Below are 14535 nucleotides of genomic sequence, written 5' to 3' on the forward strand. Positions count from 1 at the left end.
ATGTCTCGCATTCTAACCCCGGTCGGGTGGGGTGCTCATCGGCGGGGCCCACTGGTTGTCCTCAGCTCCCCGGCTCTGTCAGAGGTGGCTTGGTCAGCTAGACACCCCAGTACTCTCCTGCCTGCAGTACCATGGGCAGGAGATGGCCTGCCCTGGTCGGTTTTCTGTCCAGCCACATGGGCAGACGCTCCAGCCCTCTCACCCGCCTCCGTCTGCCAGCTTTCCCTGGCCTCACTCCTTTCTGGAAGTACTATCCCCACACAAAGCCCACAAGCAAGGTTTGAAAAGAGGTGTGTGTTCTACGCAAGCAGTTCATTTAGGACAAGGTGACCTTGAGAAGCACCTGGAGGGCGGGGAGAAATGAGACAGGAGGAGGCCAACCAGGCTTGGGCACAGCTGGGCTCGATCTCATTGGGGATTTTTGGGAGGGGGTATAGAAAGTGCTTTCGAGCTGTCCCACCCAAGGGGCAAGGAAACTGGGGTTCTGGTTAACTTTTTCACGTTTTTGTCACTTGCCAGAGAGAAATGGAGAGAGGGAAAGTAAGAAGTCACCCCAGAGGGTTTCCCCCCCTTCTCCTCTCAGGATTTTGGGCACGCATGCACACGTACCTGGTGTGATTTTAAGCCGCCAGGTCCGGGACTCGAGCCACGGTCTGACACGTGGGAGTCCAGTGCCTTAACCACCAGGCCATCTGCTGGCCCTGGCAGCTGAGGTTCTTCTCCAGCAGCCCCAGGGCACTGGCTGAGTGCCGCTATGGAGGGCGTCTGCTCCCCAAAGGCGTCCCCTTGCAAGCGCGCGCGGGCAGTCACACAGGGCAGGGGCCGTTCTAAGCTGCCTGTGGCCCTGAGTAGCACCAGTTCCCTAAGCCTGGAAAGCCTTTGGGATGAAGAGGCTCTGGGGTCAGTATCGGGACAGGCTGGAGAATGCCGGCCTCCAGGTCCAGGTGCCAGGGGTGGCAAAAGCCCTTCCATGTGCTCTCGGGGGAGAAGGCATGCCCTTGGCACGGGGAACTGGAGTTAGATCTTACAAAGGGCCGCCTGGTGACACCGGTGAACATCCCGAAGCCACCCAGAGCTACCCCGGTACTGGACCTGTGGGCAGTGGCAGTGAGGGTGTCCTGCCGCCAGGGCCAGCGGGTTCTCCTCTATCTGCCGGGGCGCCCATGAGTCGGGCTGAGGGAGCACTGTTCACCCAGCCTCGGCACACCTCCACACCGGCGATGTCACCTCTCAAGACAGATGGTGAGTCTAAGGACAGCTCAGAACATTCCAGGAGATAGCAATGACAGTCGTATTCACCCAGGAAGGCTTCAGGAGGAGGTGGCACAGCCCTGGGCCTGGAGGGAGGGGCGCAGCTTGGTGACTGGTGGAGAGAGACACACCTGAGTGAACTCCAGCCCCAGGGCAGGCTGGAGTGTGGTGTGGCCCCTGAGGCATGACTCAAGCCTCTTGTGGGGGACAGTCTTGGAATGAATCCTGGGACCTGCAGTTGGCATAATGGCTACCACACTGGACTCCCATGTAACCAACCACAGTTCGAGTCCTGGACCCGGTGGCTTAAACTCACGCCGGGCGCGTGTGCGTGCGTGCCCAAGATCCCGAGAGGAGAATGGAGGAGGAGGGACTGCAGCATGGCCATCCCTCCTGGGGGTGATTTCTTACTTTCAGTCTCCCTGTCTCTCTCTGTCTTTCTGGTGATCTCACGCGCCCTATCGCAAAAACCTCTCCAAAGAAAATTAAAAACAATAAAAGAAGAAGCAGGAATACATCCGGTTTGCCTAGCTCTCCCGTACTGGGGACCCCACTGCCCTGCTCTATCCCCTTCTGTAACCCAGTGAGGTGGGAAGGCTGTGCTCGAGGGCTATAAGGTCCCTTCCTGTCCTGACCGTCTATCACTATCCATCGTAGAGGCCTGGCCATGGCCCTGGGCTCTCTGCAACCCAGCCACCAGCAAGCACCGACTGACACTGTCAGCTGTCCTAACAGTGAAGCATGGGGCGTCAAGGGAAAAGCAGGCCCCGGCCTCTGGGCAGGGACGGACCGGGCGAGTTGATTTCCTGAGCTCGTTCTCTGGGCTGAACACCTGACATGCACTGACTCCTTTACTCCTCTTTGTAAAGAGGACCCTATCACAGATGAGGGGGCCGAGGCTCAGCAGGCAAGGCACAAGGCCAGCAGGAAACCAACCAGCCCAAAGCCACAGAGTGGCCGAGCTCAGACTCGAGCCCATGCCTAGGAGGCTCCCCCTCTGTGAAATCGACAGTGACTCTCTAAGGACAGCTCAGTGTTCCAGGAGGCAGCAGCAAACCCTGTATTCACCCAGGAAGGCTTCAGGGAGGAGGTGACTCAGCACTGGGCCTTCAAGGACTGGTGGAACTTGGAGGCTGATAGGAAGAAAGCTGACCTGGGTGGACTGGCCCAAGGGCAGGCTGTAGTCTTAGAGTTCCCAGCCACCAGGGCTTGCCTGCTGGTGGCTTATGGAACAAAAGGAGGGGCCAGGGGAGAGCAGGTGCGTCCCTAAACTCAGCAAGCAAGAGCCCTCTCTACAGAGCCAGCCCCAAAGAGGGAGTCCCTGGAGGGGCCTGTGTCCAAACCAGGTCTGTGAGCAGCCGAAGATGGAGCTGGTTTCATGTGGGCCAGCTTCCGCCCAGCTACCTAAGACCCTAGTGAAGGAGCCCCGGTTGTCACAGCCATCAGCCCTCGTATGGCATGGCCCTGCAGGCTCGCCCAGAGACTATAACTGACGTGGGCGCCCAGCACCCCGCGGGGTAGGTACTTCACACACGGAGGAGCAGGCGGCGTGGCTGAGTAACCTCTCGGGGTCACACAGCTGCTAGGAGCAGAGCCCACACACGACCAGCCCCTCCACTCTTAACACCCGGCTGTGCTGCTTCTACAAGGCACCCAGCTCCCACCAGGGGCCCACCCCCTGCCCAGGATCCCCCGTCAGGCCCAGGCCTTCCTTCTACCCTCTGCCTTGCGTGGGGCTCGGCCCTGCCGTGACAGCCCACCCTGGAGGGCACTGCCGGGGACACCCCATGAGTGCCCGTCCCTGGGAAGGAAGGCCCAGCCAGAGCACCCAGCTCCTCCCCACCCCCACACCCACATGCACCCTGTCCCCCACCCCCCAACCGAGCACCGTTGCCTTTTGTTCACAGTGATGGCTCCTGCACCCAGGCCGGTGGGGGCATGGAGGACTCCGTGGTGGCAGCTGGGGGGGTGGCAGCCGGCAGACCCAGTGCCCATGCCCCGAAGGCTCAAGCGCAGGAGCTGCAGGAGGAGGAGGAGCGGCCGGGGGCAGGAGGCGCCCCCCCCACGGCCGGCCCCCAGCGCCTGGCCTCCCCCGGCCGGCAGCAGCCTGCCCTGGCGACGGCGCTCTGCTCCCACGCCCCTGCCGCCTCCGAGTACGAGCTCTCCCTTGACCTAAAGAATAAACAGGTACCCAGGGCCTCCCGGGGGGCGGGGAGGGTGGCGAGGGGCCCTGCCTTTGGGGACTGTCCAGGGCACCGGGGGTCTCCCAGGGGCCCACCTCTGCTGCAGGCACACCTCGTGGCCCCCAGCGCTCCCAAATCGAGCTGCCCAGTCTGCCCCTTCAACTCCTGTCCAGGGTCTGTTTGAGGCAGGGGTGCATCCTGGCCCCGCCAGGCCCTTAGGCTGTGAGTCCAGGACTGTTCCTTTCCCGTGTGCAGGAGCCTGAGCTGCCCACTCCACTTGGTCAGTGGCCCCCTTCTCTGGGGATGTCCTTACCTCCCCTTGCTGCTTAGATGAGACGAGCCCATCCCATGCCTACCCAGGAAGCAAGCTCACTGCCTAGGTGCCCAGGCCCGGCTGAGGTGCGGCCGGGGTCTCCTCCAGGTAGACATCAGTCCCCAGGTAATCCACATTGGGTGAGTCCAATCTGGAGCTCCCCCATTGGAGAAGAGATCCCACGGAGGGGTCTAGGCCTCCACCTTCCACTGTGAAGCAGGAGGAGAAAGGGGTCGGGTTGGTCACGGGGCCCCCACTAAACCGAGAAACTATCTAATGCCATGTTGTGTCTTAGGGGACAGTGAAGAGACCTGAAGAAGGTCTGTAAGAGTGTGTGTGTGTGTACATGCTTAGAGACATGATGATGTGACACGGTTAAGGACCAGCTTTGGATGTGGAGACAGTTTGTGGGATCTGAGGTCTCATTCTCTCTTCTCCTGGAGATAGCAGCATGTGCCCTATAGCAAAGCATCTCTCTCAAGAAAACAAACAAACTTAGAGCCAAAAAGAGTTTTTGCCATAGGATGTGTGTGTTCACCATAGAGAAACAGAGAGAGGGAACGTGAGGAATCACCTGGGGGGATGGCCACACCACAATCCCTTCTCCATTCTCCTCTTGGGATTTTGGGTGTGCACGCACATGTGCCTAGAGTGATTTTGAAGCCCCAGGTCTGGGATTTGAACCATGGTCGACCATGGAGGACTCCAGCACCTTACTTGCCTTACCCACCACACTGGCCCCTCTTGTGTCTTTCTTTTGGCATCAACGCGGGTGACACTCCTGGACCAGAGTCCCACCCTCGGCAGGGTGCGTGGCTCCAGCCCTGTACTTGACGTGTGTGAGGAGGAGGTGGGAGCACACGGGTTAGATGACAGTGTCTCAGTGGGCTGTGGGTTATCCTGAATCAGAATTCTGGAGACGATTTTCTCAGCGTCAGTTCCAGGAAAGCTGGGCAGGGCGCTGTCCTTGGTCCTGCCCAGGCCGACGGCTTGACAAGGCACGGGATGAAGGCAGGAAGTTCACGGTCCTCAACCTCGCTGATGATGTAATGCAGAAACAGGAGCTAATGCGGTAATGATGGAGTCCAAGATTTAAAAAAAATCTCATCAGGGTAGAAAGATGTTTTAAATGAAAAAGTCACATGAAATAGGGAGAAATCTGAAGTCCTGCTGTTGGCACTGGCATGACATGGGAAGGCTTTAGGTGAAGCACAGCAGGGAAGCAGTGCCAAGGCAGAGGCTCGGCCCTTGCAGCCTTCCCAGGAGGGTAAGCAAAGTCCCGCAGTAAGGGGCAGCTGGCCCCAGCCCCGTACCCCCTCCTGGTCTGGAGCGATCTGCTGCCTTTGGAGGGAAAGCAAGAATCTCCAGGTTCCTGAAGAGGGAGACCACCATGAGCTGAGGGCATATGGAGAAGCTACAGACAGCAAAATAAGTGTCCAACTCCCACATGGCCAACCCGAGTTCGAGTCCCAGATCCTGGCAGCTTGAAAATCACTCTGGGTGTCTGTGTGGGTGCCCAAAATTTCAAGAGGAGAATGAAGGCGAAGGGATTGTGGGCACGGCCATCCTCCCCGCCCAGGGGTGATTTCTCACTTTTCCTCTCATTATCTCTCTCTGTCTCTCTGGTGAGTGCACTTGCCATGTGGGGAAAAAAAAGGCTGGCAAGTGGAAAAGGGAGTCGAGGCATTTCTATCAGTACTGGAGTATGAAAGCTCTAGGAGGCATAGGAGGTGCTTAATGATTAGGGCTGTTAAAAATGTAGAGTGGGTTCTAGCAGTTGGCGTAATGGCTATGTTACTGGACTCCCATGTAGCCGACCACAGCTCGAGTCCCGGACCTGGTGGCTTAAACTCACACCGGGCTCGTGTGCGTGCGTGCCCAAGATCCCGAGAGGAGAATGGAGGAGAAGGGATTGCGGCGTGGCCATCCCCCCAGGGGGAGATTTCTCGCTCTCTGTCTTTCTGGTGAGCACACAGGTCCTATGACAAAAACTTCTCTCAAAAAAAAAAAAAAAAAAAAAAAAAGTGAGGGAACAAATTATAGATTAAAAAAAAAGCAGAGTGTGGGCCAGCCAAGGGGCATGGTGGTTAAAGCAGCTGGATCCACATGGCCGATGGAGTGTGTCCAGTTCCAGACCCAGCAACTTGGAAAATATTTTTGTTAGACATGCCCCAAATCCTGCAAGAATGGAGGAGAAAGAACTGCAGCATGGCCTCCCCCGGGGGGGGGTTTTTTACCACCTTTTCCCCCCCCCCCTCTCTCTCTCTCTCTTAGGACAGTTTACATGCTTTATAGGAAAAACAAACAAAAAAAAGCACAGAGCTTGCTCTGCGTGGGGTACTGAGTTCTTTATGCCTGGAGTGGCCCAGCAGGGGCTGGGTGGAAAGCCATCGGGGACACTGCAGAGCCCTCTCGGGGCTGGGGCACTGCCTCTCTGAGAGCTGCGCCTCTGTGCCTTCTCCAGCACCTAGGTGTGTCGGACGTGGCGCTCACTCCGAGTGCTTTCGCAGTACTGTGACGTGCAAGCAGCCGGGCAGACTACAGAGGAGAGGGAAGGGCTCGCGGGGGCTAGCGCACGAAGCAGAGGGACCGCAGATATGGCACGTGTTTACAAGAGGCCGAGCTCCTCTTCCTTTGCCACGCGCTGTGTGCCTTTGGGCATGTGGCTTAGCTTCGCTGGGCCTCCGCTGCCTCCTGTGTTTCTTGGTGTGTACATGCTGTCCCCTCGCCTCCACCTTGAAAGTCCCTCTTCCCGCCGTACTTGGACACGTGGCCTTCTCTTGCCTTAGGACTCGGTCTAGGTGCTGCCTCCTCCCCTCTGCAGCTCCCCTGCAGCCCCGAGGCTGGGTGGGTGCCCCCTGTGGTCCCACAGCACCAGGACCCGCCGTGGTGTGTGGGTCATCCCCGCTCACCTGACCCCCTCGGGAGCAGGAAGCGTGACTTACTCATCGGAGTGCCCCCAGTGCCGAGCACTGCGCCAGGTGTGAAGAAGGTACTAGAAGGATGAAAGGGAGAACAATAGCCTAGTGACGTAAGCGGGGCTGGGATGGGCGTGAAGCCTGAAGCAGGACCCGACTGCCTCTGGGGCCCGAGACCTCGGCCTCCGCATTCCAACCCGCATCCTCGCTGGCCGCAGGGCTCCTGTGGGCTGTGGCCTGGAAGGAGTCCTGAGTGGAAATGCTGGCTCCAGCCCCTCTCCTCATCTCTCACCCAGCGCCCCACTGCGGCCACCTCCACTCTGTTCCCGAGCCCACCCTGTCCTGTCATCCTGCCCACTACCTGAGGCCAGACCCTCCTCTGCACCCCTGGGAAGCTCTGCCAGTCCCCGATTCAGGCCATGCTCGTCGCACCTCACCTCCACCCTGCGTGATGTCTGATCATGCTACACCCCTGCATGGGGACCGTCCTGGCTCCCATCGTGTGCAGGCCCAACCCCACCTCTGGGGCCCCCGAGTCCCATGTCACCTTTGCCCTGGGCCTTCATGTACTTGATCTCCTGCAGGGAGTCTCTGTGTCTGCCTGTCTGGCCCCAGCCCACACACCTGGGCGAGTTCGTGGAGCTCAGCAGCCCAGGCCTGTGCATGTGCTCTTAGTGTGTGCTCTTAGCGTGTGCCCTTAGCATGTGCTCCACCCAGAGGCCAGAGCACCCTTGCCGCCAGCCCCTCACAGAGCCAGGCCTGCGCTGTTCTCGCGCTATTGCAGGGTTGAGCTGATGACGCCCGCATTCTTGCAGGAGTGCCGTCCGTGTTTGTCTGCCAAGAGCAGGTGCCCAGAGTTTGCACGGGACCCTGCCCTTCTCTTGCCCACCCTCCTCCTGTGTCTCCACCGTCCCTGGGCCCCAGGAGGTGCTCTGTGTGGCTGCTTTAGCGCGTATTTGTCGTATTCGCGATAGAGAGCGTGTGTGTATGCCTGAGGGACCCACTGGCAGGGTCTCATCACACTGTACCCCCACAGCCCCCCAGCTTGCCTGGGTCCTGGGTATGCACATGCCCCCCACATTTTCAGGCCAACCCAGAGATCGGGACCCACAATGGCCACTTGACGTCAGCTCTGCAGTTCCGTTTACTCCCCGCTGCCCACCAGGTTGGGTCAGGAAGCGCGCACTGTGGAAGGAACGAGTGAGCGAATGGACAGATGGACAGATGAGAAACCAGGCCTGCCCCTGCCTCCGCATCCCGCTGCCTGGTCCTCCCACAGGCACGTGGGAGGTGGTTCCCTGCATAGCCTCCGCCCCTCTGCGCCTTTACCCGCAGGGAGGGTGCAAGCAGGTCCCCGTGGGACCTTGTGGTAAAGTGGCCATGGCAAGGACAGAGAGGCCGGGGGATGGCTGGCTCCTATGGGCTGCCCGGGGCGTCTGTGGCCTGTTCTCTGCCACTGCCGAGCAGAATGTCGAAGCCCATCGGGCTGTCTGCACCACGGGCAGTCCTGCCGGCCGAGCCAGAGGCCGTGCACCCATGCCCAGTAGCATCTCAGCCCTGCTCCCAGCCAGGGTCTGCCCCTTCCCAGACAATGGCCCACTCCCCGGGCACCTCTCCAGGAAGCGGCCACCTTTGCAGTCGCTTTCCCTTCGGGCCTTAGTTCCCTCGTGTGTGAGCCGAGGGATTGGGTCGTGTTCTCTAGGCGCCTTCCCACTCTGCAGGTGAGATTCCCCTGGGCTGTGAGCACCAGTTTGCAAAGGACCACAGGGAAGGCCAGGGGCATTGCGGTTGTCCTCAGAGGACAGTATCACACAGCTGCTCTGTCTGGCACTGTGCTAGGCCGAGGGCCACCACCTCGCGGGGACACAGTCCTCGTCCGGAGCTCACTGGCCCGTGTGGGTGACTGTGACCAGCACCTGCTCGTGCTAAGTGCCGACCACGTCGGGCTCAGGCGGTGTCTCCCAGGTCTGCAGTGTCCTGGCGAGGCAGGCCCTAGTCCTACCCCCACTTCAGAAAAGAAGAGACTCCCACACGCCCTGGGGGGGGTCTGCAGTCAGACTCCACAGTCCTGATTGTGCCATGTCTAGTCAGTGCGGTGAGGGGGGTCGCCCCGTGAAGGGGTGCAGAGGTCTGCAGGGCACTGCAGGGGACAGGCAGCTGGGCCTGGGGGCCAAGGCTGGCTCCTGGAGAGCTCTGCCTGAGGGGTCTCAGCCTCGGCACTAGCTGAGCCGCAGCCCCCCCGCCCCGCCCTGCATGGCCGTCGGCAGCAGGGGCTCCCAGGGCAGCCCTGCTCTGATGAGCACCCACCGGACCTCAGGCTGGGAGGCTGGCAGCCAGGGAGCACCCGCCCCGGCCCTCTCCTGTGGGCCTCCTGAGCAACCCCAGGACCCCCTGCCCTGCCCAGATGCTTCTCAGCCTCACGCTGGGGTCTAAATGTCCCCAGTGCGTGGTCAGGGGTCAGGAGATCCTTGCTCATGCTTGCCCGACCGCCTGCAGAGCTTCCCTCCCCCCTCCCCATGCCCTAACGAGGCCACCCACCCACACTCAGCTGAAGGGAGGGGAGCATGTTCTAATTAACACGGATAGGGAGAGCCCCCAGGCCCCCTCCACTGCTTCTCTGGCAGACGCTGAGAGGGCTCTCTTGGGAGGAGATGAGGCCACGATAAATAACCTGTGATTCATGTGGCTTAGAGAGCAGAACTGCCCCAGGCCAGTGAGCCAGGAGGCCCTCCCTCCCTAGGCCACCTTCCCCTCCTCCCACCTCTCTCAGGTACCTGGCCAGCCCTACTGAAGACCAGGGCCAGGCTGGATGGGGAGGCCTAGCTGCGGGGGATGGAGCTGACCTGGGCACTTCCCAGCCCATGAGAAGGAGAAGGAGAACGGGGTGGGGAGGGAGCTCAGGGCAGGGGCGTGGTGGTGGAGCTCTCTGCTAGGGAAGTCTGACCGTTATTTCTCTTGGGGACAGACAGAGTTCAGTTTGGTTCAGGGCCGCGGCCAGGCGCAGCTGCGCAGGAGGGATGCAGACGCCCACAGTGATGTGAGGGGCAGCCTAGGGGTGCCCGGAGCTGGTGGGATGGGAGGATGGGCTGCCCAGGACGGGAAGGGCGTGGTGGGGCTGGTGCGTGTGTGGGTGCAGCAGGCACAGGGTTGGAATAAGGAGGTGCCGTTAGCCTGATTGGGAGGAAGGGCGACGAGGCAGTCGCTGAGTCCAGACACCGCCACACCCCGGGCCGTGTGCTGGCGTCACGCGTGCAGCGGAGGGTGACGAGGGCATATTCGGTGCTCCAAGTGGCCATGCTCTGCTGGAGTCCGGGAGCGGAGGAGGAGGGGGGTGGATAAACACCGAAGATGAGTGGAGAAAGCTGAGTGCCATGGAGAAGTTTGAGACAACATGTGGGCCCGGCCTCGGTGGTGGGCAGCAGGGTATGAGCCGCAATGCCGAAAGCCCACGGCTGACGCAGGTTCGGATCTCCGGGTCGGCTTGGGTGCATGCCCAAGGTCCTGGCAAGCTAGAGGGCGGGGAAAGGAGCTGGTGGCGTGTAAGGCCCTGTAGGGGTGCTTCTCTCTCTCTCCCCTGCACGGGAGACACTATCAAGAATTGTTTTGTCGTTATTTGTTTTTGCTATAAAGGACATGCACTCACTGGAGAGAGACAGAGAGAAGGAAAGTGACAAATCACTCCCGGGAGGATGGCCACATTGCAATCCTTTCTCCTTCATTCTCTTCTTGGGATTTTGAGCACACATACACACACGCCGTGTGTGAGTATCAAGCTTCTACGTCTGGGGCTTGAACTGTGTCTGTCCATGTGGGAGTCCAGTACCTTAGCCACCACACCACCCACTGGCCCTCTGGATATTTTTTTAACTGCTGGAGGGCATGTATACTCCCTGGAGAGGGAGAGAGAAAGCACCCCAATGGTGAGGTCACACCACAATCTATTCCCCTCTTGTCCTTCCCGCCAGGATTTGGAGCACACACACAGGCCCAGTGTGGTTTTCAAGCCCCCAGGGCTGGGATTTGAACCATGGTCAGCCATGTGACTTTCTGTGTACAGCGCCGAATCATTGTGCTATGGGCCTGGCCCTCATGAATAATATTTTTTAAATAAAAAAGTAAATAAAACCAACATTTTGTGCTAAAGCCAATGTAGGGAGGCCCTGTCTGGTTGGGAGCTGAAAGTTTATGCGTTTAGGGTGGGTCTCTGAGAACGAGGAACATGTGCCCCAGAGGGAACCGGGGAGAGTGGGAGCTGAGGGTCGGGGACACTGCAGGCCGAGGGCAGAGGCCAGGCGGGTCTGGACCAGCAGAGCCAGTGTGGTCAGAACAGGGCAGGTGGTCAGCTGGGTGCTATGGAGACGCTGAGCCGAGGTTGGCAGGCGGGCCTGCCAGGTGTCAGGGTGGGATGCCAGGAGGAAGCCTTTCCTGTGGGCAGAGGTTGTCCAGCAGAGCCAGGTCTGGGATGCACCTGCTCCTTGAGAGCACAGGGAGACTACGACAGCATAAGGTGGACAGGGGAGTGGGGAGCGAGAGCAAGCAGGAGGCCCCGGGGAGGTCCCGGAGTGTCCGAGTGGGCAGAGAGCCCAGGTGGTGACCTCTGGTGGGAAGGTCGAAGACGGTATTGGTGGTGGGGTGGCTGCCAGTCTTTGAGGCTGACAGATGCAGAGGATGGGGCCAAGGAGGAGCCAGGGACAGTCCCAGCATCCCCAGGATGCTGATTGGCAATAGGGAGGACTCTGAGAGCTGGGTTGGGTGACAATGGCTCCGTGTAGGGGGACAGAGGCTCCCAAACGGTGCTGGGAAGGCAGGTCTAGGATCAAGGCAGGAGCGGAGATTGGCAGGTCGTTCACGTGATCCCTGCCGCGGTCACCCAGTAACTGCCTTGTAGAGAGCCAGTGCAGCGGGGCTGTGGACTCCACGCTGCAGAGGCCTGGATAAGCCGCGTCCGACAGACGGAAGCCGGGGAGTCAGAGATGTTAAGACACGGGTCCAAGGCCGAGCAGTGGGAAGGGGCAGACCCGGGGCTGGGTGTCCCCGTGCGGTGCTTGTCCACCCACCCTTAACGCGGCGCAGTCCGGAGTGGGCCAGGCTCTCTGAGGGAAGGCAAAGACGTGGCTGGGGAACCTGCGAGTGTCAGTGATCAGCTCTCAGGGCTGTGCCGGCGACTTCAACAAGGCGGCCATGGAGGACGGAGTCTTCTCCTGAAGTGGGTGGGAAGGTAAAATGCGGGCGCCAGTGGAAGCTGGTGCACGTGTGACTTGTCACTAGCGCGCTTGGGGTTTTGTGCCTAGAATGCAGGAGAGAGGGCTGCAAGACTGCAGAGAGGAGATGGAAGGAAGGTCGAAGACAGGCCATGGGGCCCAGCGATGAGCAGGCACCTGGCCTTCCTGGGGGCCCCTACAGAAGCCCGACAGGGTGGAGCCAGAGCCCCAAGGGCCTGCAGGGCTTGCGTGCGGGGGCAGAGTCTGCCATTTGTTGCTGGTGTGAGCTGGAGGGTGGATTCATCTTCTGAGAGGTTCAGTGCAAAACAGAAAGGCATCGGGCTCGTGTCCCGGGCCAGGCAGTCACGCATAGCTGCGCGTTAGTCTGGGAAGCTTTGGTGGGGGGTGGGGGAGGCTGTCAGGCAGGTGGAAGGGGCGGACAGGAGGGAGGAGGTGGGAACCGCGGTAGCAGAGCGCTAGAGCATGATGGGAACCCAGAGCGGGCGAGGGAGGCGAGGTCACTGGCTGTGAAGAGGGCAGCCATGGGTCAGATTAGGGAGGGTTCGGAGTCATGAAGGTAGCTTTGGCGTCCATCCTTTGTCCAGTACTATCCCCTGATGGCCTGTCCCGTGCTGGGCACTGTCCACGCACTGCCATCAAGCCGTGAACGGCAGCAGGTGACGTCTCTGCCTTCGTGGGGCTGAGAGTCTAGGGGGCACTCAACGTGACAAGACAAGAATTGAAAACCAGCCTCTCTGGGGGACCAGCAGTGGTGTGGTGATTAAGGCGCTGGACATGTCCACATGGCTGACCACAGTTCAAGTCCTGGACCTGGCAGCTTGCTTTCTCACTTTCTCCCTCTCTCTCTCTCTCTGGTCAAATTAAAATAAATGAATGAATAAATAAAATTAAATAAAGTAATTCTTTCTAAAAATTAATTTAAAAAAAAAAAAAAGAAAAGAAAATCAGCCTCTCTGCTTTGTTTGGGGAGGCAGTGCCACTGCTGAGTAGGACCCTCCTAGGACTTCGCCAGCCCCTCTCCTACCTCCCGGGGGATGACGCCATGCTGGGGTGGACCTTCACCGTTTCAGAGACATCTCAGGCAAGGGATTCCGTACCTCCCCTCTGCTGCCAGCCGCATCTAACAACCGGAGAAGCTCTCAGGCTGGAGTTTCCCTAGAAGCGTGAATGGGCCCGAAACCTGGTCTGAAATAATAATAATAATAATAAATAAAGTTTAAATAAAAATAATTATTTAAAAAGAGAGATTTTTGCTATAGAGTGCATGCACTTACCAGAGGGGCAGAGAGAAAGTGAGAAGTCACCCCCAAGGTGGATGGCCACAGTCCCTTCTCCTCCAGTCTTCTCTCAGGACTTGGGGCACATGTTCACACATTCCCAGTGTGAGTGTCAAGCCTCTGGGTCTGGGACTTGAACTGTGGTCGGCCTTGTGGGAGTCCAGCACTTTAACCGTTGTGCTATCTGCTGGCCTCCCTTGGTATGATTTCTTACAAGTACCTTGGGCCTGCAGCTGCTATGGTGGTTAAGGTGTTGGACTCCCACATGGTAGACCACAGCTCGAGTCTTGGACCTAGAGGCTTGAAAATCACTCTGGGGGTGTGTGTGCGTGCCCAAGATCCTGAGAGGAGAATGGAGGAGACGGGATTGCGGCATGGCCGTCCCCCCGGGAGGTGATTTCTCAATTTCCCTCTGTCCCTCTCTGTCTCTGGCAAGCACACACCCTGGAGGACTGTGATCCCATCAGACAGCATTTTCCTACTCTTAGAGCCTTGGATTTGTGGGGTGCAGGTACCTCTGGGAGGCATCTTTGTACAGGAAGCCCTTAGCCATTCCCACTTTAACCTGCGGAAGTTTCTGGCTATCCACAAAAGCAGGGCTGGGGCAGAGGGGAGGGCTGCATGGCAGGGCTGGAAAAGCTGAAGCAAGCACTGTGGACGTCCTACTTCCCTGGTCTTGACCCCGGGGCTGGGGCTGAATCCATGAGGTCTGGTGGGGTGGGTTCCTCTCCTGGTCCAACCGTGGGCGTCCGCCACGCTCCATCCATCAGGCCCCATGGGAGAGAACAGGAGGCATGGCTGGGGTGCGGGAGGGAGGGGGCAGGCGGTGTGGCACTGAGGAATGTAGCTCTGCCCTTCCGTCTGCACCCCTTGCCACCACGGCCCCCGAGGAGCATGGGAGCAGTGGGGTACCTGCCCTGAGCAATTACTCAGCTCACCCACCCTGACTCGTAGATCAGGAATGACGTGGCACACCCCAGTGTATGGCTGTGGGCAGGGCGTCATGTCAGGCCCCAGGAACAGGCCCACCCCTAACCCAGGCCTCTTCCCTTGTTCAAAGGCAGATATCTCCAGGGACAAGGTCCAACGTCAGGGGCCTTCACACTTTAGGTGGAACATCTTTCTAGTCTCCTGAGCATTTTTGATCAAGGAGAAAGAGCTGGAACAGGGTTACCAGAGGCAGGGACAGAGCTGAGATGGCTAAGGGCCCTGAGAACCACCTGGGCCCAGGCTCCCAGTCTTGCTGCAGCCCCACTGCCTGCCCCACTGGGAGCAGAGGTGAGCCCCCTGCTGCAGCCCCGCTACCTGCCCCGCTGGGAGCAGAGGTGAACCCCCTGCTGCAGCCCCGCTACCTGCCCCGCTGGGAGCAGA

At 59.5% G+C, this 14535-nt stretch overlaps 1 protein-coding gene across 1 annotated transcript in view; it reads left to right on the forward strand.

Annotated features, from left to right (window-relative positions):
* The window catches only part of IQSEC3 (IQ motif and Sec7 domain ArfGEF 3), a 90498-nt gene that overhangs the window by 19719 nt on the left and 56244 nt on the right, over positions 1-14535 (forward strand). The window contains 1 exon segment of the mRNA XM_027766234.1: positions 3159-3438. Coding sequence (XP_027622035.1) covers positions 3190-3438 — 249 coding nt within the window. The 5' untranslated portion in view covers positions 3159-3189.

Source organism: Tupaia chinensis, unplaced genomic scaffold (assembly GCF_000334495.1).
Source record: "Tupaia chinensis unplaced genomic scaffold, TupChi_1.0 Scaffold141530_1, whole genome shotgun sequence".
NCBI classification, from domain to species: domain Eukaryota; kingdom Metazoa; phylum Chordata; class Mammalia; order Scandentia; family Tupaiidae; genus Tupaia; species Tupaia belangeri.